This window comes from Schistosoma haematobium, chromosome 2 (assembly GCF_000699445.3).
Source record: "Schistosoma haematobium chromosome 2, whole genome shotgun sequence".
Lineage (NCBI taxonomy): Eukaryota > Metazoa > Platyhelminthes > Trematoda > Strigeidida > Schistosomatidae > Schistosoma > Schistosoma haematobium.
The window spans coordinates 44,460,615-44,487,530 of NC_067197.1; the positions used below are offsets into that span (position 1 = coordinate 44,460,615).

General features: G+C 36.8%; 1 protein-coding gene across 1 annotated transcript in view; it reads left to right on the plus strand.

The window, feature by feature from the left end:
- Positions 1 to 1,561: 1,561 nt before the first annotated feature.
- Positions 1,562 to 26,916, plus strand: part of MAP4K3_3 (Mitogen-activated protein kinase kinase kinase kinase 3) — a gene marked incomplete at both ends in the record, with an annotated part of 106,127 nt that continues 80,772 nt past the window's right edge. The window contains 7 exons of the mRNA XM_051219257.1: positions 1,562 to 1,707; positions 1,905 to 1,969; positions 2,008 to 2,114; positions 3,105 to 3,147; positions 4,164 to 4,236; positions 6,609 to 6,740; positions 16,547 to 16,609. Coding sequence (XP_051068532.1) covers positions 1,562 to 1,707; positions 1,905 to 1,969; positions 2,008 to 2,114; positions 3,105 to 3,147; positions 4,164 to 4,236; positions 6,609 to 6,740; positions 16,547 to 16,609 — 629 coding nt within the window. The remainder of the gene's footprint in view (positions 1,708 to 1,904; positions 1,970 to 2,007; positions 2,115 to 3,104; positions 3,148 to 4,163; positions 4,237 to 6,608; positions 6,741 to 16,546; positions 16,610 to 26,916) is intronic.

Genomic DNA, 26,916 nt, shown 5'->3' on the forward strand with positions numbered 1-26,916 from the left:
ATGACCACTATCAATAAGATGTGCCAAGATAGAACTGCGAATTGTTTTTATCTGGCCCTTTATAAACCAAGCTGGTAGAGGTTCACTCATTCGTTGGTTAAGTTGCCTGGTAGTACGCCCGATATAGATGTCTCCACTGGAGCAGATGAATTTGTAAAAGCACATTGAGGAGGCCAACTCAGGTAACTTATCCTTCGTTTGAGTAGACATCGCTGATTGACTCGAGAAAGTCAACGCAAGATTGGCTGCGTAGAATGTCCTGGTGATTACTTTCGTTAACCTCTATTTCAGAGTATCACCAGCCACATGGTGGACAATTATTAGATCTACGTGATACCAGTCATGATATAAACGAGGCCGCAACTGGACTAAACTTGTCTTTAAATATGGACCATGCATCTTCAACTGATGAGCCAGTATTTACTGACCAATCTGTCTTGGCAGCGCACTCCTGAATGGCTGGTATGTTAGCTCTCCGTACATTTGAGCGAGGCTTAGCCTGATTGTATTTCAAGTCGAAGCTCTAGACGTGAATGACAAAACAGCGTGGTTGTTATTTGTTAGCGATGGAAGGATATTTAGGTTGGCAGTATCCTCAGTCGCATGAGTGATTACCAAAACATGTGGGTTTATATAGATGCTCTACTAGATCCTACCGGGGCTATCTCAATCCAACTAATATCAGGTGCACTAAAGTCTCCTAATATCTAGCATCTGTTATTTGCACTCCATAGCTGAATGTGCCCTAAATTAAAGTTATCATCTAAGCAGATTTAGCTGCGATAGCTGACACCGAGTATAAATGTACATCATTCGAAAGTGAACTCACAGCTAATAACTTCAAAAGCTCCACTATCATGGGATTCGCAAGTAGTGGAGGAGATATTTACATTATTGGACGCCACCTCCTTTTCCACATCTATGACTATCACTTAGGTAGTGGTATCCGGATAATTCAGGAGTAATGTCAATGTCTTGTACTAGTCATGTTTCCGTCACAGCTACAATGAGTGGCCTTAATTTGTTAACTGACGCCTCTAGTTCATGGAATTTGTTTCTTAGACTACGGGCATTGGCACATAAAGCTTCTAGGGAGAACAACTTATCCATACAAGCTTTGGTAGCATTCGCTCCCAAGACCTGACTATTCGAAAACCCACTAATCGAAGACTTTCCTCACCATTTTGACGACACGTTTCTAGTTCAGTTAGTGCTAACTCTTTTTTGTTCTATCTTCAAGAGACATATAAGGTCTTACTTGAATGTCAGTACTGTCGTAACTATGAGCGCTACTCATCAGAAGATCACGTTGCTTCTCCGACCCTAGGATTATCTTAGGGAGTTTATATGATCGAGGTTCAACACTGTTGTTGGGGTATCTAGACTGCCATCTGTTAAAAAATATCGGATATCTAGAACTGCATTGAAACAACAATGGACGAGCTCAAAGAAATCAACCAATTCATACAAGCTCGTGAGAAAGATATTGGATTTAGGGTATTATGAAAGCGGCCTGTTTGGTTGTTTGCGGTGCAGAAGCCAGTGATGGAGTTTCTTCAAAATGGCAGTTAGATCAGAACTTAGCGAGCAGAAGTTAGGGTACATAAGGGAGTTTGTAAACAATAAAGACCCAAAGGAAGAATATAAACTAATCCAAAGCATTGGAACTGGCACATACGGCGAGGTTTACAAGGTATCATCTGTAAAGTGATATATTGTTTTCAGGCCATTCGGTTAAGGACAAAGGAATTCGCTGCTGTCAAAATAATTAAAGTCGATGCTAAGGATGATGTACGTGCTATACTTCAGGAGATACAAACACTCCGCGAATGTCGACACTGCAACATCGTACAATTCTTCGGTAGCTATTTCAGGTATAGTACTTGTCGTTATAATAAATGTAGAAATAATAAATTGTGGATATGTATGGAGTTCTGTGGAGGGTTCTCTATGCAGGATATTTACACAAGTAGGCGTCTTGATTCATGGCATAATACGGAAATATAGATATCCAGAGACCCATTGAAGAGAATTGCATAGCTTTTGTATCCAGGGAAACGTTACGAGGCATAGAATACATGCATAAAGCAGGGAAAATACACCGTGATATTAAGGTAATTGGTGTTTCAAAACTTACTGTTAATGTCGAATAGTTTTATATCATTTTGTACTCGATTTCGTTTTCTATGGTGCTATGCTTCTAAAACATTTTATTCTCTCCAACTTACCGATTCAGTAGAATTAATGTTATGTACCTACAAAACTGGCCACATGAAGCAGCATACCCTTTTTTCAGCTGGCAACCGTGGTCATAATTTGTTGCTATACACTGGTACTCGTAATTGCACTGAGTATTGCACACTTGGGTCTTGATTGGTTTAGAAAGCTATAAATATTCCTACTGATTGCGTGAATTTCTTCACTGGTTTTGAACTAACGGTCGTAGTTAGTGCTTCTGGAATCTTAGGATAATTTTATCCTAGATAACTGTCTTTCATAATTTGCCAGTTGATGAGGTTATAAATCATCGACTGAGATGGTTGGGCCGCGTGTTACGTATGCTTGAACACCGATTACCACGACGCACAACGCTGATCAGTGTTGGGGAATGTTTGGTGGAAAGTTGGGGGCATCCAAACCGAAACGTGGCATCAGTGCTTGAAGTCACTAACTTGTGGTTTGAGCCATGTTGGTAGATGCAGAGTACTTGGTTAGGGTCCGTGCAACTGTCGTAGCCAGTGGTTGAAGATTGTGGGTGACATGGTTCAGAATCGGTCGCAATGGTGTCGGTGTATGCACTATTTGTCTTCCCTTCGACTGTCAGATGAAAATTACTTTTTACCTTTCTAATTCTTTCTTCCTGTACTATATCCTTATGTGCAATCTCTCTTTTATATATTACTACCATTGAAATGACTACTTCTATCAGTTCGGTGTTCATCTCGTTGTGTTAATGAGGTATGGCAGCTTCGACTCATGTATATATGTGCCTGGCTTTACGTCGTAGCTGACTGACTGATTTGTTTGGAATGTTTATTATATGTACTTAATCTATCTTTTGCACAGTATGAATCCGTAACATTTGTTTGATTTTAAATTTGTAGGGTGCAAATATTCTACTAACGACTGACGGTGATGTCAAAATTGGCAAGTTCATTTATTCGCTGTATATGTTGTTCGTGTTTCAGAAATTTGAATAGTAAACTAACATTTGTAACGTTTCATTGACGGAAAGTTGAATTCCCAACATTCCTCGACTTAACGTAACCTTCTTTTTGATAAAATCACTATTTTTTCCCACTTGGAGATCGCACATATTTGATGCACAAATTGCCCTGTTTTTAAGAAAAGTTGAGAAAACAGCACTTAGATTGATTATAGTTTGTATATCAGACGTTAACTAGTATTTGGTCATCGGTTACAAATCACTGAGGAATAACGCGACTCATCGTTTCTCTTCTGTCGAGCCATATATATATATATAATCGCCAAAATGTGTCTAATTTTACTCGTTGTTATTTAGCTATAGTGGGGAATTATATACCTGAAAGACTATTGTCCTTGTGTCTTTCAACTAATACTGTCTTTTTTTGCTTATGGTATTTACGACAATCCTTTTTTTCACAACATGATCGATTCACTTATGTGGCCTATTTTTTGTACCCTTTTGGATAAGTAGATGAAATAGTACCTAATACTGAGTTTAGAACCCCTATGGATTTTTTTCTCAACCGTATAACTCATTTTTACGTAACTGTATATCAACTATGATGTTGGTGCAATTAACTGTTTACAATAACTTATCCAGTCAAATCTTTCACCTTAGATACTTAGTTATTTTTATTACTTGTTACAATTAACTATCTTGGTCTAAGTTTCGAATTTAAACACGACAACATTTTCTGACCTTTAATAGATAGTCACTGGCCTCGGTGAGAGTCAAGGGATTCAACTTGCAGTGAATCATTTTTCTTGCGATGTAGCCATACAAAACAGTCACCTTTAATTCGCAGAAATAACCGACCAAATCATTCTTATTCTCGAAATGACTTATACCAACTAGTTGGGAATTATTTTAAAAGTTCGTCACACGAAACACTTATCTGTAATGATAGCAAAATCTTGCAGTTTTAAAAATTTCGTTTATCTTTATTTGCTTGCAGCCGATTTTGGTGTTGCAGCTCAAATCACACAGACAATTCAGCGTCGAAATTCTTTCATTGGAACACCATACTGGTAAGTATTGGTCAACTCACTTTCGTTACATGAGATATGATGAAAAGAATATTTTTAAAGGGTAAAGTGGGAGTACTTATTGTGCTCATATATTTATGTCATCTAGCCAGTTTAGCAATCAAGAATGGGACCGCTAGTGATTTGAATGTTATTTCATGTAAGATCTAGTTTGAACATCGATTCTCTGCTAGAATTACTGGCAAAAATGATTTATATTTTAGAAATTACTTATCTACATAATCGTATAGGTGTACGTAATATTAGAAATGAAAGGAAGCTTAGCTAATGTATTGTTTACACGGATTTATCATTCTATTTCACTAAGCGTAACAGTTTACCTTGCCCAAATTATTCTACTTTGTGCACTTCAGAAGCCTAACAAACTGTTAACCAAAACATTCTTGGAGTGTTGCAAAATGAGGTTTAAAATAATTTCATATCAGTATAATCGATGATGTCCATTCGTTTGACATAGATTTTGACCTTGAAATATCCTCTTGGACCTCTGACTAACTCCGTCCCGAACTGATATGATAAATTTTTCTACTGATACTACCCAGGTGCTCAAACTGGAGTGAGTGCAGTGGGGTTTACATTTGCATCTTTAATGAATGAAAGCCGAGTGCTTTAACCACTGAATCATTACTATATCACTTCCAAACTACTGGGGCAGAATTGGTTTTCTTGACGTTTTAGGTACGCCCTATTAATTAGCAAGCAAGATATCTAAATCTTGAGAACATTTTACTTCTTACTTTCAATTGTCTAAAGTTCAACAACGTACCAACTTATTAATTGAATGTTCATTGAATTTTTCTCAACCCTTTGTACTCGTTTGAACAAACCCTTTTTTGTACAAGCAGCAGTAAAACTATAAGATGAATAATGTACAGAGGCTGTTTATTATGTTCAATATATCATGTAATTGATCTACTATAAAATCACAAATTTACTAAAGTTGAAAGTGTAGATCTGCGACCTGAAGCCTAGAATTCTTGGGCTTTACACTTGGAGAGACTCTGAGCATGCACTGATGATAGGATGTCCCCATACTAGGGCGAAACATCTGTCCATTACTTCCAGGTCTTTAGTGGTGATTTAGTTAAAATCATTCTATTATCCAAGGTATTATGCAGAAATTGAACGATTTCCACCAACCTTTAATGTAAAGAGTTAATGATTTAATGAAAGTTATCTATTGAAATGCGATACTGAAAGTATGTTTTTATAATGAATTGTTGCGGAGTATGGTTTGGTGAGTGAGTTTTTGATTGGTTAAACTAAAAAAAAGACCTGATCGACATATAAAACGCAATAATACTGTATACCTAGATGTCGGTAGCTTACGAGATCGATTTATTGAAGTAAGCTCACAATTGGACTGATATCAAACGACATAAAAACTATCTAGTCGTATAGGTTCTTTGTATGTAGTAAAATAACATACTTACTGTTATGTCAGGATTACTCGTGCTTCTGGCTACTTGCGGGATATATTTCCCCGTTTCGAACTTGGACTTTACTCTCTAGTTAGCGGAGCTGAGACACATCAGAATAGCTAGCTTATTGGTCTTTGTTCCATTCGCAGACTAGGTGAACTCGTAATCGCTTCAAATATAGCACTTACATACAAATATTTAAAGAAATAAACATGATTAAATGACTTAGATGATTGGTAGAAACCAACTCCATAGGTCACTTAATCCTAGATCAATTAAGATCTTTCCCATGATATCATCTCTCTCACAAATTGATATGGAGTTTTCCTGTGGTGACACTTGACTTATTTCATATAGTTTACAATTTTCATTGAATTTTTTCTGTTCCATCTGATGACTTTGATCTCACTATCGATATTAAACTTAAAACACTTCTCTATTATTGTCTGATTAATAATTAAGCACACATTTTTTGTTTCACTTCTTCCTTGCTCTTCTAGAGTTGAAGTCAAATGATTTTTTAAAAAAAATAATACAAGGTATAATGCTTTGATTCAGAATGGACTTGAAAACTTCATTAAAGTCATTGCTTATCATGCCATAAATAGATCCTATGGAAAGATAATTCACGTTAAATACGACTTCATTCATTATATGAATATATTCAAGTATATAACTATGGGATTATCACTTCTTTGCTAAACATAATCTCTGTCTTCTTTAAATAACTTGTACGTAAATAATGAAAAGAGTATCTCATAGACTAATTTACTGGATTGTCGTTATGCAAAAGTTAACCATACAGTTGATGGATACAACTTTAAAGAAAAATCCTCCGTTTAAGTCACATTTTTATTTCCATTTTTATTCCATTGACAAAGTAAAAACTCACATGTATACTGTCAGTTTACCTTGTATATTTTTGCTTTTAAGGATGGCACCTGAAGTTGCAGCTGTTGAACGTAAAGGTGGTTATGATGAGAAATGTGATGTATGGGCGTTAGGAATTACTGCTATTGAATATGCTGAACTACAACCTCCACTATTTGATTTACATCCTATGAGGTTTGTTTTTACGCTTTATTTTTCATATATTCATTTTAATTTACACTGTGACAACTAATTTATTATTTGCAAATGATAGTCTATTTTAAAAAATATCTGATCACTGATAATCTGTAAGTGCATCAATTATTTGCTTTATCGGTTTTACTCAGATTTTTCCTTGATTATTAGTTTACTACTCTCCCCAAATGCCCTGGTACATCCGAGAATGGAGAGAGTTAGCTCTCCCTCTTGAAATGCTCTCACATGGCCACGTGCATACAACGACTACCAGGGAAATCCTACTCACTACCTTCTTGCTGCAGGGGTGTTATTTACAAAATTGAGAGGACGAAAAACGAATGTCTGGCACTTTAACCGGGTTGGTGGATATGGAGGATCCACCTAGTGGGGTCGGAAAACCCTCATTCCAAACCAATCGTGTACATGAGCCCCAGTATCCTGAGGGAACAAAAAGCGTATTAACCTATTGTTGGTCACTGGCTACCATGGGATTACATCTTTCGACGTTGCCCCACTCCCTTGTAGATTAGACCTTTAGGTCAAAGGCTCCGGGTATAGCCTCCTAAGAAAACCACATGCTTCAGTTTGAGGACCTGGACAGTATCACAGCCTATGCGGTGTCTCCTTGTACCAATGTTTCTTTGTTTAAATAAATAACTAAATAATAAACTCCTAATATACAGTTGTCTTAACTATACTCCCAGAGGCATACTCAAATATATCTATGCGCATTAGTTGTTAAACTAGTTTGATTTTGTATGGTGTTATAACTAAATTTCCTATTGAATATTTAATTTGTAGATTAGCTAGTAAAGGGAGGTTGTTGACACAAAAAGTTGAGGAGAATAGTTTGTGCTAACTGTTCATTGAAGTTGTATTTGGAATTGTTTCTCTTTATTATCAAGAGGTATCAGCTTATCTTAACTGGGGATCTGGGTTTATCCTCGTTGTTTTACATTTGGCAGTTTTAATACTATATACAAGAGAGATAATTTAAATAAAAAGTGACTAAAAATTTGGATTCTTCTTGTGTATATCAATTTTGTAAATCTCGTCCCAATTGTTTGACAGCATTTAAATTAGTGCTGTACGATAGGGTTGGTTATTCATGCTTAGCATTGAAGGAGTTAAGTATCAAGGGTCTACTTGTCTAATATCAAAATCAATGACTATAGATGGATACTATGTATTGATTTGTATTACTTCTTATACCATGTTTTTATTTCGACTTAAATCTTAATACTAAGTACATCTGAAAAGCCAAATGAAAGTATGTTATAGCTCATAGTTAGCATCACAGCATAACAACTTTTTGTATGTCGATTTATTAAACAGATATCTGTTGTAATTTCTTCTGTATCAGTTCAATATACGAAAAATTATTTTGACGGTATTCAAGCAGTTAACTTTTGTAAATCCTCCTGACATTGAAAATTTTGACAACTCTTCAACTTATTATTGGTTTTTTGTAGTCTTCTTTGTGTAATTGTGGTCTCATATCGAATTTTGTTTTTCTTAACACAAAATCAACCCCATTTGTTTACATAATGCTTATAATAGTTTGTACGTCATGGAAACAAACATTCGTTCTAAGTATATAAGATAGTCATTTGCTCATAAAAATACATGATTTACATTTTTCATTTGCTAACCTTAACATATCACTTCTGCTTATCTTTGCTTGTGTAAGCACTTATCCGCGTAAACATAAACGTTTACGATCACTGGTGTATGTATAAGTAATCATGTTGGATAAATAATCATATTGTTTTGCTTTTCACTTATGGGTTGCATGTTCGAATCTTGCTCAATGTACTTTGGTTCAGACAACCGAGTACATGAGACATTTTTTTTCTTAGTTATGTAAGTATATCTGATGTAACGATTTAGTGTTTGCTGAATCTAGATATTTTTGATCATGGACTAATATGTTTCACAAATTGCCCTAAAATCAGTGATCAATAAACATGTGTTTTCTCCTAGACTGGAATTGTTCAAGATACCGTATCTCCAAATTTCAAAACAAGCAGGTCATTTTTGCTCACAGTAACTATATTGAACAGAATTTTGTTATAGACACTGAAGTTTATATAGGGTGAGATGAGAAATCAGGCTAAACTATACTTACATCAAATATACAATTTCGTATCGATTTACTACATATTGAATACACATTTTCTGGATCGTAGCTAAGTTAATTTGATATTGTTCTGATTTGGTTGCAAAATTGTCACTTTAACAATCAACTGTAGTGTATCCTAGGCAGCATAAGATATTTATCATAGTTCTATTAAACTATTCATAATTACGAACCGATAAGATTGTTAGAAATCAAGTTATAAGTTTAATTTCGACTGACAAAATACCATAAATTTAATATTTTTATGTGAATAATTGAAAATTGTTTATTGTACTGTATTCTAGGTGAGTCAGTAGCTTGTTTGTGACTGCCCTCTGTCTCTCTAAAAACGATCGTTTCGATCTCTCTCTCTCTCTCTCTCTCTCTATATATATATATATATATATATATATATATATATAACATTTATTCGAACAGATAATTATTGGTACAAAGGGGCACCGAATACATATGCACCACACAAGTCATCTGATCTTTATATGGACTATAATCCTGCTCAGGTGCCCAAACTGAAGCAGCTGATTTTTCTTGTGGGGTTACCCCCGGAGCCTTCGACCTAAAGGTCCGATTCACATGGAAGTGGAGCAACTTTAGGAAATGCAGTCCCGTGGTAAACGGTGACCAACAATAGGTTCATATGCCGTTTTTTCCTTCAGAATACCGAAGCACATGTGCACGATTGGTTTGGAATGAGGGTTTCTCAACTCCTCTATGTAGAATCTCCGTGTTCACCAACTCAGTTAAAGTGCCAGACATTCGTTTGTCGTCCTCTCACTTTCGTAAACAACATCGATGTCACGAAAATGCAGTGAGTAGGACTTTTCTGGTAGTGATTGTATGCACATGGTCATGTGAGAGCATTTGAAGAGGGAGAGCTTACTCTCTCTACCCTCGATCGTACCAGGTTGTTTGGGGGAAGTAAATGTGATGGAGTTCGGATCTGGGACATTATAGTGGCCAAAGTTTGAGCCACTGGCCCTTATTCTAAATAGTTTTGTTAGTAAATAAGTAATTGCTTACTTTACTAGTTTCAAAGCTTATCAGCATGCCATGTATTCACTGTGTATTCCATATTTAAACGGGATAAATATCAAAGTGTGTTATATTTAAAAGCTCATAATACTCATACGACAATATAAGTAATAAAAAGGAAGGTGAGATGGATTAATTTTGACCTTGTTATTTTTATATATGGCTCAGAATCGATCACAATGGCGTTGGTGTATACACTCTTTGTCTTCCTTTAAACTGCGAGATTAAAATCGCTTCATATTTTTCATTCTACGAACTAATTCTTTCTTGTATTATATCCTTACACGCAATTTTTCTTTTATATGTTACTGTCATTGAAGTGGCTACTTCTATGAATCCGGTGTTCATCTTGTTTTGTTAATGTGGTATGGCAACTTGGACCAATGCATATATTTGCATGGTCCTACGTTGTAGCTGACTGATTTATATGTTTTACCAGTGGTTAGGAAATCTTTAGTAATATTAACGGTATTAATAATAATTTCAAATGATTATGATTTATCATTGAGTAGTGTATTGATTGAATAAGTTAGTAGTCTATATCAATCAAAAAAGTATATCAGTTTGATAGTGCCCAAATCAACTGGATTAGTTGTAGTTAAGGAAAATCATTAGAGAATTTCTCTTTCACATTTAAATGGGTCAAATAAGTTCACTAAAGAGAAAATAATCTTTTCGTTTACTATGATGTTGATGATGATGATGATAATGATGATGTTAAGCTGAAATATCTGTAGATATTTTGTCAAGTTATCTGTTACTAAGGTTAGTTATGATACCATCTTATATATATTTACTCATAATTCATCTTAATTCTTAGAATATTTTGTATCTATTTGAGTTTATTTTTGCAAACACCTTCAAGCTATTCATATAAGTGGATCAGTGTCATTATTATTTTACATGTATATATTAGGTAAAATTGGTAAATTGGTTCAGATTATGAATCTCTATCGTCTGAAGTGGTTTGGATTCACTTGTTGACTTAGAATATGTTGATGACATAGTTCTATTTGGCGAAGACGCTGACAAAATATAGTATTCTGACCACTCTCAGCAACAATGCAAGCGTGTTCGGGATACGATTCTCCCCCTCCAAATTGAAAATGTTACTTCAGGATTGGGTTGCATCGACATCTGAACTAATGATAGGGAGTGAAGTAGTTGAGCGTGTCGACCGCTTCACTTATCTTGGAAATCTCATCACCCCTTGTGGTCTGGTGTGTGACAAAATCTCAGCACGAATACAGAAAGCTCGACTAGCTTCTGACAAGTTGCGTCATTTATGGCGTAGGCGAGATATCCGTCTATCAACTACAGGACGTGTTTACTGCGCAGCACTTCGTTACGTCCTACCTTATGGCTGTGAAACATGGCCGATAAGAGTAGAGGATATTCATAGGTTACTAGCATTCGATCATAGGTGTCTTGGAAGCATTGCTCGTGTATCCTGGGACCACCGATTAAGTAATGTAGTTGTTAGGAAACGGGTACTAGGAAAGGATAGCAAATCAATTGATGAAGTAGTGAAAGGAAGCAGGAAGTAGGTTGGGAGAGAACTAGGGACGTCCAGACCAAAACATGCCACGAATCCATGAAGGTACTGATAAGTGAACTGAACCATGTTGGTAGGTGTAGACTATCTGGTTGGAATCCGCAAGACGATAGCAACCGATGATTAGAGACGTTGAATGACACATGGCTCAAAATCGTTTGCAATAGCACAGGTGCATCCACTCTTTGTGTTCTTCCAAATTCTAATCATCTGAATTCTTCATGTCCCTTTCTTTTTTCTCTTTCCAAATTTATTTCACTGGATTATACCCATTGAATAACAACTTCAAACCCTAATGTTTTCGACTACTGCTTGTACTTTTACTACCTCTATTACTATGAGGTTTGAATCGACGATTGTATCTGTGTGCTAATGTGGTATGGCAAGTTGAACTGATGTACGTACGTACGAAGTTCTACGTTGCTACTGACTAGCTGACGACTTAACTGGTTTTCGCGTATATCACACATATCCACAAAAACCGCTTACTTCGATGTGCAATGTTGGTTGGAGTAGTTATAACTTGAACTAAAGCTAGAAGAGACTGTAACAAAACATGGTATTTATCCATGAAGTCATTGTCTGTTAAATTAAGTCCTGATAATCATCATCAATTGTTGATGTTAGTTGACGTGGCTTAGAATCGGTCACACTGTGACACAGAATCATTCACACTTTGTCTTCTGTTAAAACTTGAGTTTCGAAGTTATCCTATGCTTTCTTTTTTACAAATTCATTCTATTGTGACTGATACTGTTGCTACTCCTACTATTCTGAAATTCGTCTTAATAATTTTATTTCCATGTGGTTGTATAATGGGGAACTTATACTGAATAGACATTTGTGCCAGACTCTACGCTGCTTACGACTGATTTACTTTTCTGTAAGTTTTGTGGAATTTTTCACATCGAATATTTCCGTACAATGTAGTTGGCAGTTCGACAGAATACACCAGAATGGGTTATAAAGCTTGGAGAAGCATTTTGTTCATCTATCGGAAACCCTGAAGGCTATGAGCACCGTTTATATTTCTCAGATCTTTTAATCAAAACATCTGTATTCAATGATATAAGCATCAAGCACTTGTTTCCCAACTGTTGTTGTTACCTTGATGTGGTGGTCGGGCTTGCCTATTCTGATGAACCAATCGAGCTATTCTGGCTGGAACGATCGTCCCTCAAGATCCTACCATGCCAGACGGGTCAGTTGAAGAACGATGAGACTAAAGTCAGTAAACCCAAGGTCCAAAGGTGAGGTCGTACTGCTGACTGTACAGAGATGTGGTGGCGGTACGGTGTTTCCTTCAGACAACTAGCATAACAGCGATGCTGCTGTCGACCCTAAAAATGCACACCTCACCTTATCCCACATATATCCGTCTCCGACGGTAAGGTCTCAACAATTACGGAGCTAACACGAAAATTACTGACAAAAAGCTCATGTGTGACCGACCTCAGTCAGTTGTCCCTTGGGCACTACGGTCATGCTTTCAGGTCACTAACACCACCTCTAGTCCAATTTCGTTTTGAGGTACCTCCAGAAGAACCCTTCCATGATGTGAGAAACCGGGAATTGAGGACCGCCTTCATACCTCTAACTGCACTCAAGACTGACAAGTACTTGTTTCGACTCTCTTTTTTATTGAAGGAAGCATAAACATTTGATTGAAATGATGACAACATTGTAAAGATAAAAGATAATCCTAACTTGGTTCACAGTGTGGAATAGGTAAACCTCAAACGCTGAATCTAGTTTGTATCTCAATAACTGTTGTGTACCGATAAGAATAATAAATGGTAATTTTTGGGTTCCATTTATGGACCAATATTATGAGTATATTTTTATCGTATAATTGTTATGCAACTAAACTGTTCATATTCATACCCCTCTTATTATGAGCTTTATGTTGACCTATGAACTACTATTGTACGATATGCCATTCATGAATTATTCCCTATCTGTTAATCGCTACCTCCCTCATTCACAGCCACTTCTGGCTAATTATTGTACAAATGTTATTTTCTATTTTATTGGTACGTTGTGGTCGGGTTGATTGGTTTATAAACAGAGTATGCTTGAAATACAATGATTCATTTCTCAGAGGCTGAGACTTGCGTTCTGGACTCAACTGGCTGGGCTGGACAGGGAAGCGGGGCCAATCAGAACTCTAAGTCTTTCTTACGTGTCATACGCGTCTTTGGTTCGATCGATATTACACTGCTGTCTAATCTTTCAGTCAAGGACACAACAATTGGCACGGGGTAAAAATCGATCCAACTTCAAGTCACAACAATAACCAGATTGAATAGTCTTCAGATATGAATCCAACTGTATACCTAAGTGTATTGAATTACATAAATCCGTCATTAGTTCATCTTAATAACCATGTACAAAAGGTTACTAGAGTTTATTTCCTCCTATCTCTTAGAAAAAAACTGGCTGCTGCTGATTTCTTTTTTTTGTTTTTATCATTGAAAAAATATTTTACCAAAAATGAATTAAACAGCTGGAAATTGAACAACGACTATTTGTATTATCAGAAGGGGTTTTGTGGAGATTTTAGTAATGTCAATAGTTGAAATCATGAGTCAGTTGAAGCTAGACTAACATGAAAAACCTGGAAGGATTGGACGGCCGCTTCGTCCTAATATGGGGCTCTTCAGCAGTGCGCACCCACGGTCCCGCCCCCGCGAGATTTGAACCCAGGATCTATCAGCCTCGCGTGCGAGCGCTTAACCACTAGACCACTAAGCCGGTATTAATTATACTGATATTTCTATCAAATTTATTAGCAACGATTTTCGATAATCAATCATCATCGTCACTTGGTTGTTACTGATGGTGATGTTTTCTTTTTTTTTTGTTGGCAAAAACTTAATAATCCCTTTCAGTCATTATCTATTGCAATCGAGTAGACTAAACAACATGAAAGAAAATGATCTTTGAAAAAAAGAAAGATAATTTTTTCTTATTTCCAATCTATAATCTAGTTCATATATATATATATATATATATATATATATATATATATATATATATATATATATACAGAGAAAACTTACATTCGTCTGGATACGTGTGCTATTGTATATGTATTTGTGCATAATATAATATGTAAATAATTCACAATTTGTATTGACTTTTTTTGTGTGTTTCTGTGAAAAGAAAATGAAGGAGTTCTCTCTGTTTCCGGTGTATGGATCTAGGCTTATGCATATTACCTGTTGTGAAGCAGTTCAACAATTGAAAATAATACCAACACTAGCGGTTGTATTCATTCAAGGGAATTTTTAAATGCATTAACTAACTTTATAAGCAAACATGAATGGTAGTTAGTAGAATCCAGGACGTGCATTTCGTTCTATTTGAAACTCGTATCAACTAACGGTCTAATTTATGTTTTTCGTATACTTCACTTTAAGTATAAAGTCTAGTAATTCCATTCTGAATTGGTCCATTTTCAATAAATAAAATAGAGACTAAGCTGTTGAAAATCAACTTTTTTTTTAAAAAAGTCATTACAGTAAAGACTACACATGACCAAATTTTTCGAAAGTATTCCATACCCATCAGTATAGGGTTGTGATCATGAACTGATTGATGTTAGACCAGCATTAAAATTCTGGATGCACTGGAAGGCCGTTCCGTCCTATTGTGGTGCTACTCATCAGTTCGCATCCACGATCCTGCTCGCGGGATTCGGGATTTTATCCGTGTCGGGTAGAGACAGGTATCTACCTCAGTACAATGGAAGATGGCCGCGTAATTTCGTGGATTGGTTGAGGTTAGACATTAACACCGTTGAATGCCAACCCAGCGGTCTAGAGATTAAGCGTTTGCGCGCGAGTCCGAAGGTCCTCGCGAGCGGGATCGTGGATGAGCACTGCTGAGGAGTCCCAGAGTAGGACGAAACAACCGTCCAGTGCTTCCAGGTTTTCAATGTTGGTCTAACACCAAACATTTTATATATTCGATACCTGTTCGTCTTGTGTATTTTCTTTCATCCTTTATTTTCACATCGTTCTTTGTGAAATTTATAAAAATATTTTGTCTAGTTCTGTAAATACAACCTCAGCTACATAACTACTGTAAGCAAATTTTAAGTCAACAAAACAAAAGTTTAATTAAATTAATTTATGATATTTCAATCTTATTGTGGTTTGTTGAAACTGGTCTATAACCTCAAGTCAACCTATCTGAGCATAGCTTTAAGTTCTGTATAGATAACCAAGTTGAAATTTTCCATTGCATTGTTTACAAATGACCGAGGGTAGGGAGAGTTAGTTCTCCCTTTCCAAATGCTCTCATATGGCCACGCGTATACAACCACTACCAGGGAAGTCCTACTCACTTCCATCTCGCGGCGAGAATGTTGCTTACGAAATTGCGAGGACGATAAGCGAATGATCCACTTAAGGGAATTAGAAAACCCTGATTCCAAACCAATGCTGCATATAGGCTAAAGGATCCTGATGGAACGAAAGGCTTATGAACCTATTGTTAGTCATCGGCTACCATGGGATTACATCTCCCGACGTTTCTCCACTTCCTTGTGGATCGGACCTTTAGGTCGAAGGCTCCGGGTGTAACCCTATAAAAAAACCACCTGCTTTAGTTTGGGCCCCCGGGCAGTATTAGAGCACATATATAAGTCAAGTGACTTGTGTGGCGCATCTGTATTCAGTATCTCTTTGTACCAATATTTATGTGTTCAAATAAATAAAGCTTGATAGTTTAAAGGATCCAGCCTTTAGCTGAATAGCTTATAGGTTCGTACATTGCTCCACCTACTTTAATATTTACTGATAAGTCGTATCACGGCCAAGTTTCACACAATGGTTTTAAGTGAACAAGCTAAGATTTGGCAAGTAATTTGGATAGATTTAAATGTAAAGTCTTAATTTTTTATGCGTTATACATAGCAACTAAGTTATATTACAAATTGATCATGTCACTTTGTTGTAAATTTCGTAATGATTTCCACTTACCTGAGAAGTTATCATAGAGTTTCTCTTTAATTTCTATCATCATATAGTTTAATACTTTTTTCTGTATGGAAATTTCTTTTATTTATAGAGCTTTACGAATACTTGGCATGCGTAGTTACAAACCACCAGTACTTCGAAATAAAGCTTTATGGTAAGTGAAAACTGTGTTTTTCTTGTTTTCATTTTATAAGGTACTAATCAGAATCTGATATATTTGTTCTATTCTATTCTATTCACTTTTCGGACTTAAGGGATCGCGTGGTTTGTTTGTTTATGACATTCTGATTGAATAATTGAGTTCTTTAATATCAATTTTAAAGTTACAACTGTCTCTAATTTTCACCATATATCAATTTGATTCTCAGTTCTTGTTGAGGATTTGAATTTCTTATTTTCGTGCCACCAAAAGAGCCCATTTTCATCTTCATGTCGTATTTTCCACTTGGGAAGACCTTAAATGTCACTGGTCCATTGTTCCTTTTAATATGTTATTTTGTAACGTTTCCCAAGGACACTTATGCTGTATATATACGCTTGAATTGTGCATGTGGTTGTTGTTCATGCTTCTGGCTGCTTGTGAATACATTCCCCTCTTCTTACTTGGACTTCTTTTTCTAGTTAACAGAGCTGGGATGCATTGGAATAGTTAGCTTATTTGGTCATTGTGTCACTTAGTCTTCTTTTCGTTCGTAGATTAGGTGAACTCGTAATCTCTTCAAATATAGCAGTTATTCATTTGTTTTTGGATTTATTTAACTGTGTAATTTAAGTACCGCCATTGTTTGATGTATCATCTATACCAGCATAAGATAGGCAATGTTTATAATATTTTTACTATATTTATGTGATTGATACCAGTTCACTGTAACATAGAATTTCTGATAACTAAGATTTTCTCAAGGATGGTTAGTTACAAACAGTCCATTGAACATAGTTCAATTCAATTTTCTTTAGGATTTCTCGTTCCAAAAGTTTTCCAGTGTTTTGTAATGTAATCATACATGATATATTACCTTATTTATTCTCTTAATTCACTATGTTTATACTTCTACTTTTAAAGATAAATCTATCGATAAACGTTATTTGTTAGCCTATACTAATCTTTTTAGATATCATTAATAGTTTTATTGGTGATTTAAGTTTTAGATTAGTCAGTCGGTCAGTAACAACGTAGAACTTCGTACGTACGTACATCAGTTGAACTTGCCATACCACATTAGCACAGAGATACAATCGTCGATTCAAATCTCATAGTAATAGAGGTAGTAAAAGTATAAGCAGTAGTCGAAAACATTAGGGTTTGAAGTTGTTATTCAATGGGTAAAATCCAGTGAAATAAATTTGGAAAGAGAAAAAATAAGGGACATGAATTCAGATGATTAGAATATGGGAGAACACAAAGAGTGGATGCACCTGTGCAATTGCAAACGATTTTGGGACATGTGTCATTCAGGGTCTCTAACCGTCGGTTGTTATCGTCTTGCGGATCCCAACTAGGTAGACTATACCCACCAACATGGCTCATTTCACTTGTCAATCACTTCATGGATTTGTGCCATGTTTTGGTCTGGCCGTCCCTAGTTTTCTCCCAACTTCTTCCTAACAACTGCATTACTTACTCGGCTGTCCCAGGATTTGCGAGCAATACTTCCAAGACACCTATGATCGAATACTAGTAACCTACGAATATCCCCTACTTTTACCGGCCATGTTTCACTGCCATAAAGTAGGACGGAACGAAATGCTGCGCAGTAAACCCATCTGAATTGTAGTTCTTTCCGTACACTTTTTATAATTCACCTATTCACTGAATGTTATGTCCCGACTGTTGTTGTTACCTTGATTTGGTGATCGGGCTTGCCTATCGTAACGAACCAATCGAGCTCTACTGGCTGGAATAATCGTTCCTCAAGGTTTTACCATACCACACAGGTCGGATGAAGAACTTTAAGATTAAAAGCAGTAAACCCAAGTTCCGAAGGTGAACTCGTACTTCTGACTGTACAGAGATATGACGGCAGTAAGGTATTTCCCTCAGAGAACCAGCATAATAGCGATTCTGCCTTCTCACAAGGAGGGGTGAGGTTAGAAAAGGTCCAACCCCAAAAATGCACACATCACATTATCCCACGTATATCCGTCTCCGATGGTAAGGTTTCAACGAGTACGGGGTTAACACGAAAATTACTCATAAAACGCTCGTGTATGACCGACTTCAATTATTTGTCCCTTGGGCACTACGGTCACGCTCTCAGGTCACTAAGACCACCACCTCTAATCCAATTTCGTTTTATGATACTTTCAGAAGAAGCCTTCCATGATGTGGGCTACCGGGAATCGGTAACCTCCCTTATACCTCTAACAGCATTCAGGACCACAGAATGTTATGTTATACTTGTTTATTTGATAATAATGGTAATAACGCATTTAAATTCTTACTTATCATTTGAAAGAACAATTAGATTCTAAGATGTTTTAAGTTTTACAAAATCGAAAGAATTTTCTATGTTTGTTTGTTTGCTTGATTGTTTTTTTTTCTTGATGAAAATTAAATTTATCGTATGATTTAAGCTTTGTATAAGAGGAGAACATTCAATGTTACTCCTTTTCATTTGTTTGTAATCATATGTCTTGTATATATTGATTTTATTTGAGTATATATATATATATATATATTGGCAATTGTTATCATATGTTAGAATGGAGTATTGGGTTTAAGTAGTATCAAAAGTAGTAATTTATATGTAGATGTAAAAAAATAAATAAACGATCATCATTTGATGATTCGTGTTGCATATTTCTCATTAATTGATACCATTAATAATAATAATAATAGTAGTAATAATAATGATATGATACCCTTTTTACGTTTTAGCTAATTAGTATTGTTATGTGTGATTATTAGTTAAATTGATCGTTAGTGAAAGAAGTTTATTATAAAATATATGGAATATGACTCTTTTTATTTTAATACTGGTAATAACATGATGAATTTTGTAAGTAGTAGTGATAGTGCAACTACATTTAGAACAGTTATATGTATAGATTCTCTCTTAGTATTCATTCAAGTAAAATGATAGTATAGATATCTTTTAATAATTATTAGTCATTATCATTTGATCATAAATTATAATGATATTGAAATGTGAACTAATATTTAATAGGATGTTCGAAGTCTTTTTGATTACAATCAGACTTTATCCGGGGACCCTGTGGCATCTTCGTCTGGTCTTGCTGGCTTTGGTGTAGCACTAAGCGCTAGAGCTGAGGCAGCACTAATCAATTGGATCCCCATTAACAGTCGGTTATGTGCTGTTAGATTAGGAAGTTCCATCAAGTTGAGAAGAAGTCGGTGTGAGAAACGATGTCTGTTCGTCATCTCCGCCTATGCCCCGACAGATTGCAACCCGGATGCAATCGAGGATGAGTTTTACCACCAGTTGTCTGTTCTTCTCCAGAAAGTGCGTCCGACAGATATTGTAGTATTAGCCGGAGACTTGAATGCTCAGGTCGGGCGTCTAGGCACAGAAGAGAGTCGTTTAGGTGGCCGATGGGGACTCGTTGGTCTCAGGTCAGATAACGGAGACCATCTACTGCAACTGTGCACAGACCACAACCTGTTTCTGGCTAGCACTAACTTTCGGCACAGTCATCGCCGATGTGCCACCCGGCGTCCTCCCTCTGCATCCCAAGCCTGGACTCAGATTGATCACATCGCGATCAGCTACCGCTGGCGTGGTTGTGTACAAGACTGCAGCTCCTTTTGGAGTACCTATCTGGACTCTGATCATGCCTTGGTCTGCGCCAATCTTGCCTTACTTTTCAGTGGACAATGAAGTGACCGCCATCAACGGATTGATATTAGCAAGCTGGTTGCAACTTCTGTTGCAATCAAGTATCAAACCGAGCTAGCTTCTAAGCTAGCTACCATTCCACCGAAAAGTATAGATGAGCATTGATTGCAATTGCATGACGCCATGAAAATGGCGGGTACAGTCAGTTGTGGGTTCGCGAAACGTCCCGCTTATAAGCATTGGGTTTCTGCAGGTTCCTTACAACTCATTGAAGGCCGTCAGTCTACTCCGGGTGACCGTGAGTTTGACCATAAACGAAGGATGTTACGTAAGGAAATTGGGCAAAGCTTGCGTAAGGACCGAGAAGCCTGGTGGTCGAAGCGTGCTAATGAGCTGGAAGCAGCAGCTGCATCTGGTAATTACCGGAAGCTCTTCCAACTCATCCGAACCACTGTCAGCAAGAAGTCTGGTGTGAGTGAAACAATCTGCGAGGATGATGGGATGCCAATCACTAACATCCATCGACGTCTTGGACGATGAGCAGAATTTTTCGAAGGGCAGTTCAACTGGCCTGCTGCTCCGGCAACATCGGTCAGACTGTCCTGCCCTCCATGGCAGGTGACGAATGATCCACCAAACGAGGAGGAAGTCCGCAAGGAACTCCAACTCTTGAAGCGTTACAAATCACCTGGCCCAGATGACTTACCTTTGGCTCTTTTTTAAGATGGTGGTGACTTTTTGACTAAGGAATTGACGACGTTGTTTACAAAGGTTTGGGAACTAGAGAGTGTACCAACGTCATGGAATGAGTCGATAGTTGTCCCTATCTTTAAAAAGGGTTCACGTCATTCCTGTAACAACTATCGGGGGATAAGTCTACTTCCGATTGCGTCCAAGCTATTGGATTCCGTCATACTTCGTAGGTTGTTCAAAACCCGAGAAAGATTGGCTCGCGAGGAGCAGGCTGGGTTTCGTTCTGGTCGAGGATGTATTGATCATATCTTCACCCTCCGCCAAATGTTAGAACACCGTCATACTTATCAAAGGCCAACAATCGTAGTGTTTCTTGACATCAGGGCTGCCTTCGATTCGTTGGACCGGACTGTTCTCTGGGATTGTCTATTGAAGAAGGGTGTGCCTGAGAAGTTTATTAACATCCTAAAAGCCCTATATAAAAACACCTCAGGCAGAGTGAGGACATACAACCACCTCTCTCCATTGTTCCATTCGAGCAGTGGGGTTAGACAGGGTCGCCCAATCTCACCATTCCTCTTCAACTTTGCCATCGATGACATTCTGGAAACAGCTCTGATGAATGTATGTAATGGTGGTGTGGATCTATTGCCTGGAGAAAGACTTCTCGACCTTGAGTATGCGGATGATATTGTCTTACTGTGCGATAACACCCAAGTCGTGCAATCCGCACTTAATCAGTTGGCAATCAGTATCCGTAGGTATGGTATGCGTTTTGCACCTTCTAAGTGCAAAATACTTCTACAAGACTGGCAGGATTCCAATCCTGTACTCACCCTGGATGGTGAGCAGATAGAAGTAGTCGAGAAGCTCTTGTATCTAGGTCGCTGCATAAGTGCTGGTGGGGGTGTGAGTGATGAGATCAATGCACGTATAGTGAAAGCCAGAGTGGCTTATACCAATCTGGACCATCTTTTGCTCCTTGGTGATGTTAGTCTGGCTGTAAAAGGTCGGATCTACAACGCGTCGGTGAGAGCAGTTTTGTTCTGTGCTTGTGAAACCTGGTCTCTCCGAGTTGAGGATGTTGGACGACTCTCTGTGTTTGGTCATCACTGAAGGATCGCCGAAGGATTACTGACATCCAGTGGCAATACCATGTTAGTAATGCAGAGGTTCGGTATCGTGTGTTCAGGCACGGAGATGATAATGCAATTTGTGTCACCATCTTGAAACTCCGACTTCGTTGGCTTGGACATGTTCTACGAATGTCGTCCCAGAGAATTCCACATCGTGCATTATTTGCCGACTCTGGGACTGGTTGGAAAAAGCGGAGAGGTGGTCAGTGTATGACATGGTGTTGTGGTATGAAAGAAAGCTGCAAGGGGCTGGCTTTTGTTGATCCTTCACGACTTCCTGGCTGGGGTCCGAGAGATAGCGCAACACAGTGGTTAGAGACGTTATTAGATATGGCTCAGAATCGAAGCCAGTGGCGATCCTGTTGTAACCTTGTTTTACTTTCTTCATAAAAAGTGGTTGTAACTCCCTTAACTGAAAGATTTCTTCTGATTGTAACTTTCTGTTTCCCTCATTATTATTATTATTATTATTATTATTATTATTATTATTATTATTATTGTTATTATTGTTATTATTATTATTATTATTATTACACTACCTTAAACTAATCTGTTCGTTATTGTTCTTTGTTGGCGGTCCTTACCCCCTTTTTTTTTCTCTTCGAATTCTCATTGTTTTGTGTGGCGCATATATATTTGGTGCCCTCTTGTACCAATATTTATGTGTTCAAATAAATAAATAAGCCCATTAACCATGGGTTTTCTTTATGCAAATAATACCGTTAGCTGTAAAGTTTTCTACTGTAAGTACATTCAAGTTATTTCGTACGAACCTGATGTATTACACAATCGCAGGTGAAAAAATGTTATTGACAATCAACTTTGATAAACAGTGAATGGTACATTGTAAATCGATTTATTTATTAAATAATTAAGATTAAGGTAAAAGGTGAAATAGTAGGTTATACCTTATTTATTTATTTAAACACATAAATATTGGTACTAGGAGGCACCAAATAGATATGCGCCACATAAATCATTCTACCTGTGTGAGGGCTGTAATGCTGTCCAGGTGCCCAAACCGAAGCAGGTGGTTTTCATAGGTAGCCACATCCGGAGCCTTTGAATGTGGATTTTCCAACTCCTCCAGGTAGATCCTTCGTATCTACCAGCCCGGTTAAAACATCGGACATTCGTTTATTTTGCTCTCAACTTTGTAAAGAACATCTCTGCCGTGAAATTGCAGTGAGTACGACTTCCCTGGTAGGGCTGTATACGCGTGGCCATGTGAGAGCATTTCAATAGGGATAGCTGACTTTCTCCACTCTCGGCCGTACCAGGGCATTTGAGGGCAGGTTGTACGTGCTTCATTATGATCACTTTTAATGTACGATATTTATATCCTTTATGTAGTTATTATCTTATGTAGTTCAACTCAAAGATTTTTAATTTATAAGCTTTATATCATATGTTAATATGAGTATTGTCAGCTAGAAAACAGGAAATCATATTTTGTTATTGAGGGTACGATTGTTCAGATATGCGTTAGACATAAAAATGCAATGAAGGAGAATTTGATTTATTTCAAAGTGTATATTTTGATTGTTATGTATATGATCCTGTCTATCACTCTAACCTTAAACAAATAGTCTACATCTACCAACATAAGACTCGAACAATAGTCAGTGAATTCATAGAGTAATGTCATATGTTGATGTGACCACCAGTCGTTTTCTTCCAATCTACTTCCACACTAGCTAATCCAGACCGTCGTGATAGGCATACGTAACGCTTACATATTCTAACTACATTTTTTCAGCAGTTACTGATCGTTATTCTTCATGACATGTTTTTATCGGTTTTTTTTAGAAGAATAACTTATTTGAAGTACATTCCTACTAGTTCAAGATTGGTAGTTGTTTCATTCAATAACTAATTTATCTCTAACATTTTCTGACCAGATTTCAATTCGTTTCGTCTAAGGAAGAATTCCTGTCTGATTGACACAGCATAAAAAGTGTTCTTTGTTATGTGATTGTGTTAATACTACTATTATTATTAATATGAGTAGTAGTAGTAGTAGTAGTAGTAGTAGTAGTAGTAGTAGTAGTAGTAGTAGTAGTAGTAGTAGTAGTAGTGTTGTAAACGAGAACACAAGTGGAGTCAACCGTCTGTGTTTTAGTTCTTCTATAAAATTTGAGAACCATACATATGAATACTTCATTTACAAATTTTCATCATTTGTCCTTCACATTCTATATGGCTCTTCTTATTCACAATTCTTTTCTATTCCCGTTTCTATTCTCTACAGCTTGATCTATTTAGTATTTTGCTACAAAGGTTTCCACTTCGGATTAGTATTAATATACTACTTATATCAGTCATCATAAGTAACATACACCACAGTAGTAATAGTAATATGAGTAGTTTATCGCAGAAAATAAAAAACAACAAATACTCGAAAGTTTAAGAGTTGTATATATATATAAAAGTGACAGATCATATGGTTAGTCTGAGATTCTCATGTGATCGTTAATAAAATGGTTGGTTTGATAATTTGGCCTTTTCTTCTTCTCCTTTCTATTTGCTTCTTTTCCAATCAATCATTTAATTTCAGATAGTTGTGATCTAATTAGTTGACAAAGAAGTAGATTGATTGGATTTATTTATTCTGTAATCAATTATTTAGTTGATGTATTTGTGATTCCCGATTGATTTTTTTAGGTAATCACAATATATGTAAGATGTATGTTCAGTTATTATGTAACCCTCAAATGTTCTGTTGTTTGCAATGTAATGAATATTAGTTCATAAAACTATTGACTTTTAGTGTAAAGCATTTCAGTAGGTGCAAGTGTATCAATCTTTTGTTTTAACTTAACTGTAACTGATACTTTGGTATAGTAGTCGGTTTGACATATCATTATCTGGAACTCGTTTCTTTAGGCTCTACCATTCTGTATGATAGGTTGTTTTGTGGAGCATTAAGATTAAAAGCAGCAAAGGTAATTGTTAATTGTTCCGCGAGTGACGACAGTAAGTTATCTCTTTTAGATAGCCAACATCTTCGGCAGTGATACCTTACCTCAATAGAAAGAGGGGGCTTAGATACAGTTGGTCCAAAAAAATAGCACGATTTTCCATGCCTTACGGATTTCTATCACTGACGGCAATGTCAAAAATGTATAAATCTGAGACACCAAAAACTACTTACAAAATTGTCGTACTTGACTAACCTCAAGCATATGCCTCTTAGGTTCTACGACTATACTTTCAAGTCGTCAAAACCATTTCTAACCCAGTTTTTTATTTGAGAGCACCCATCATCATCAAACCATATTTAAAAATGCTTGTTAGAAAACGTGTCATGAGAACCATTCCCATGGTAAACTGTTCATACACCATTCATCATCACAGTATGTGCACCACTGGTTGGTAGTCAGAATTTTCCAATCTTCCTGGGTTGACTTTCTGTAGCCACCAACATGGCTAAAACATAGACTGTTCACATTTCCTTTCACTTTCTTAAAAGATCATTCTCCATGTTCAGTAACTGAGTAGGACTACTTACTTGTCAGAGGTTATAAATAGTTGAATTTCAAGAGAGAGAGCTATTTTCTCCTTTGACCGTACTAGGGCATTAAACAACATTCCCATATCTTCCTAACTTCTAAAAGACGGTCTTATGTTTTGTAGCTTTTATTGTGAGTACAAATCCATTACGTAACATGAAATTAAACTAATGAATTTAACATTTCACAACATGAGTGATAAGTTAAGGTCAGTAAGTTTGAGATGCGGTAGTGATTCAGCACAATCTTAATCCATTCAACTTTCTGTTTCAATTTGGGCTGTAAACAGTACTCACTCACCCCTCGAATGCCTTGGTACGGTCGACGGTGGGGAGAGTCAGCTCTCCCTCTCCAAATACTCATAGCCACACATATACAGCCACTATAAGGTAAGTCATACTCACTGCCTTCTCGCGGTGGGGATGGTATTTACGAAATTGAGAGGACGAAACGTGATATAGAGGATCTGACTAGGGGAGCTGGAAAGCCCTCATTCCAAACCAATCGTGTACATGAGCCCCAGTATCCTGAGGGAACAAATGGCGTATGGACCTACTGTCGGTTACCGTGTCATGGGACTGTATCTCCTGACGTTGCTCCACTTCTTTGTGGATTAGACTTTCAAGTCAAATGCTCGGGGAGTGACCCCTTGAGAAGACCACCTACTTCAGTTTGGGCACCCGAGCAGTATCCCAGCTCTTACACGAATCATTGTGTTCGGCGTATATATATTCGGTGCCCCATTTGTACCAACGTTTTATGGAGATTTTAGTAGTTCCAATAGTTGAAATCATGAGTCAACTGAAGCTGGACCAGCATGGAAAACTTGAAATCACTGGCTAAATAAAATATTCACCTTATTTAACTTTATGCATAAACTGAAATTTCAACACTACATTTGTTAGAGACAGAAAAAAAGTAACCCATTCACATATTATTAATAGTAGTTATATGAATCATAGATTTCAATGTATTAAAACAAACAATATTTCAGTTCTATTTACTTATTATAAACATTTACATTCGTTTTACAATACCATATATTTATAGATTTACATTTCTTATTCTCTCTACTTTGTCTGATTCTTTTAGTTCTTAAGTACATGTATACATGTATAGAATATGTAAATTTCTCAGACCCTGAAATGAGTAATTCCTATTTCATAATCATTTATTCTATGACAAATCATATCCATATCTATCTATATTGACTAGTCACAAAAGAGACACAGAGAGAGTGTGTGTGTGTGTGTTGGTTATTAGTAGTGTTGTCAAGTGTTTTAATCGAAACAGGTGTAAATTGTTATGCGTGTAGTTTCTCTC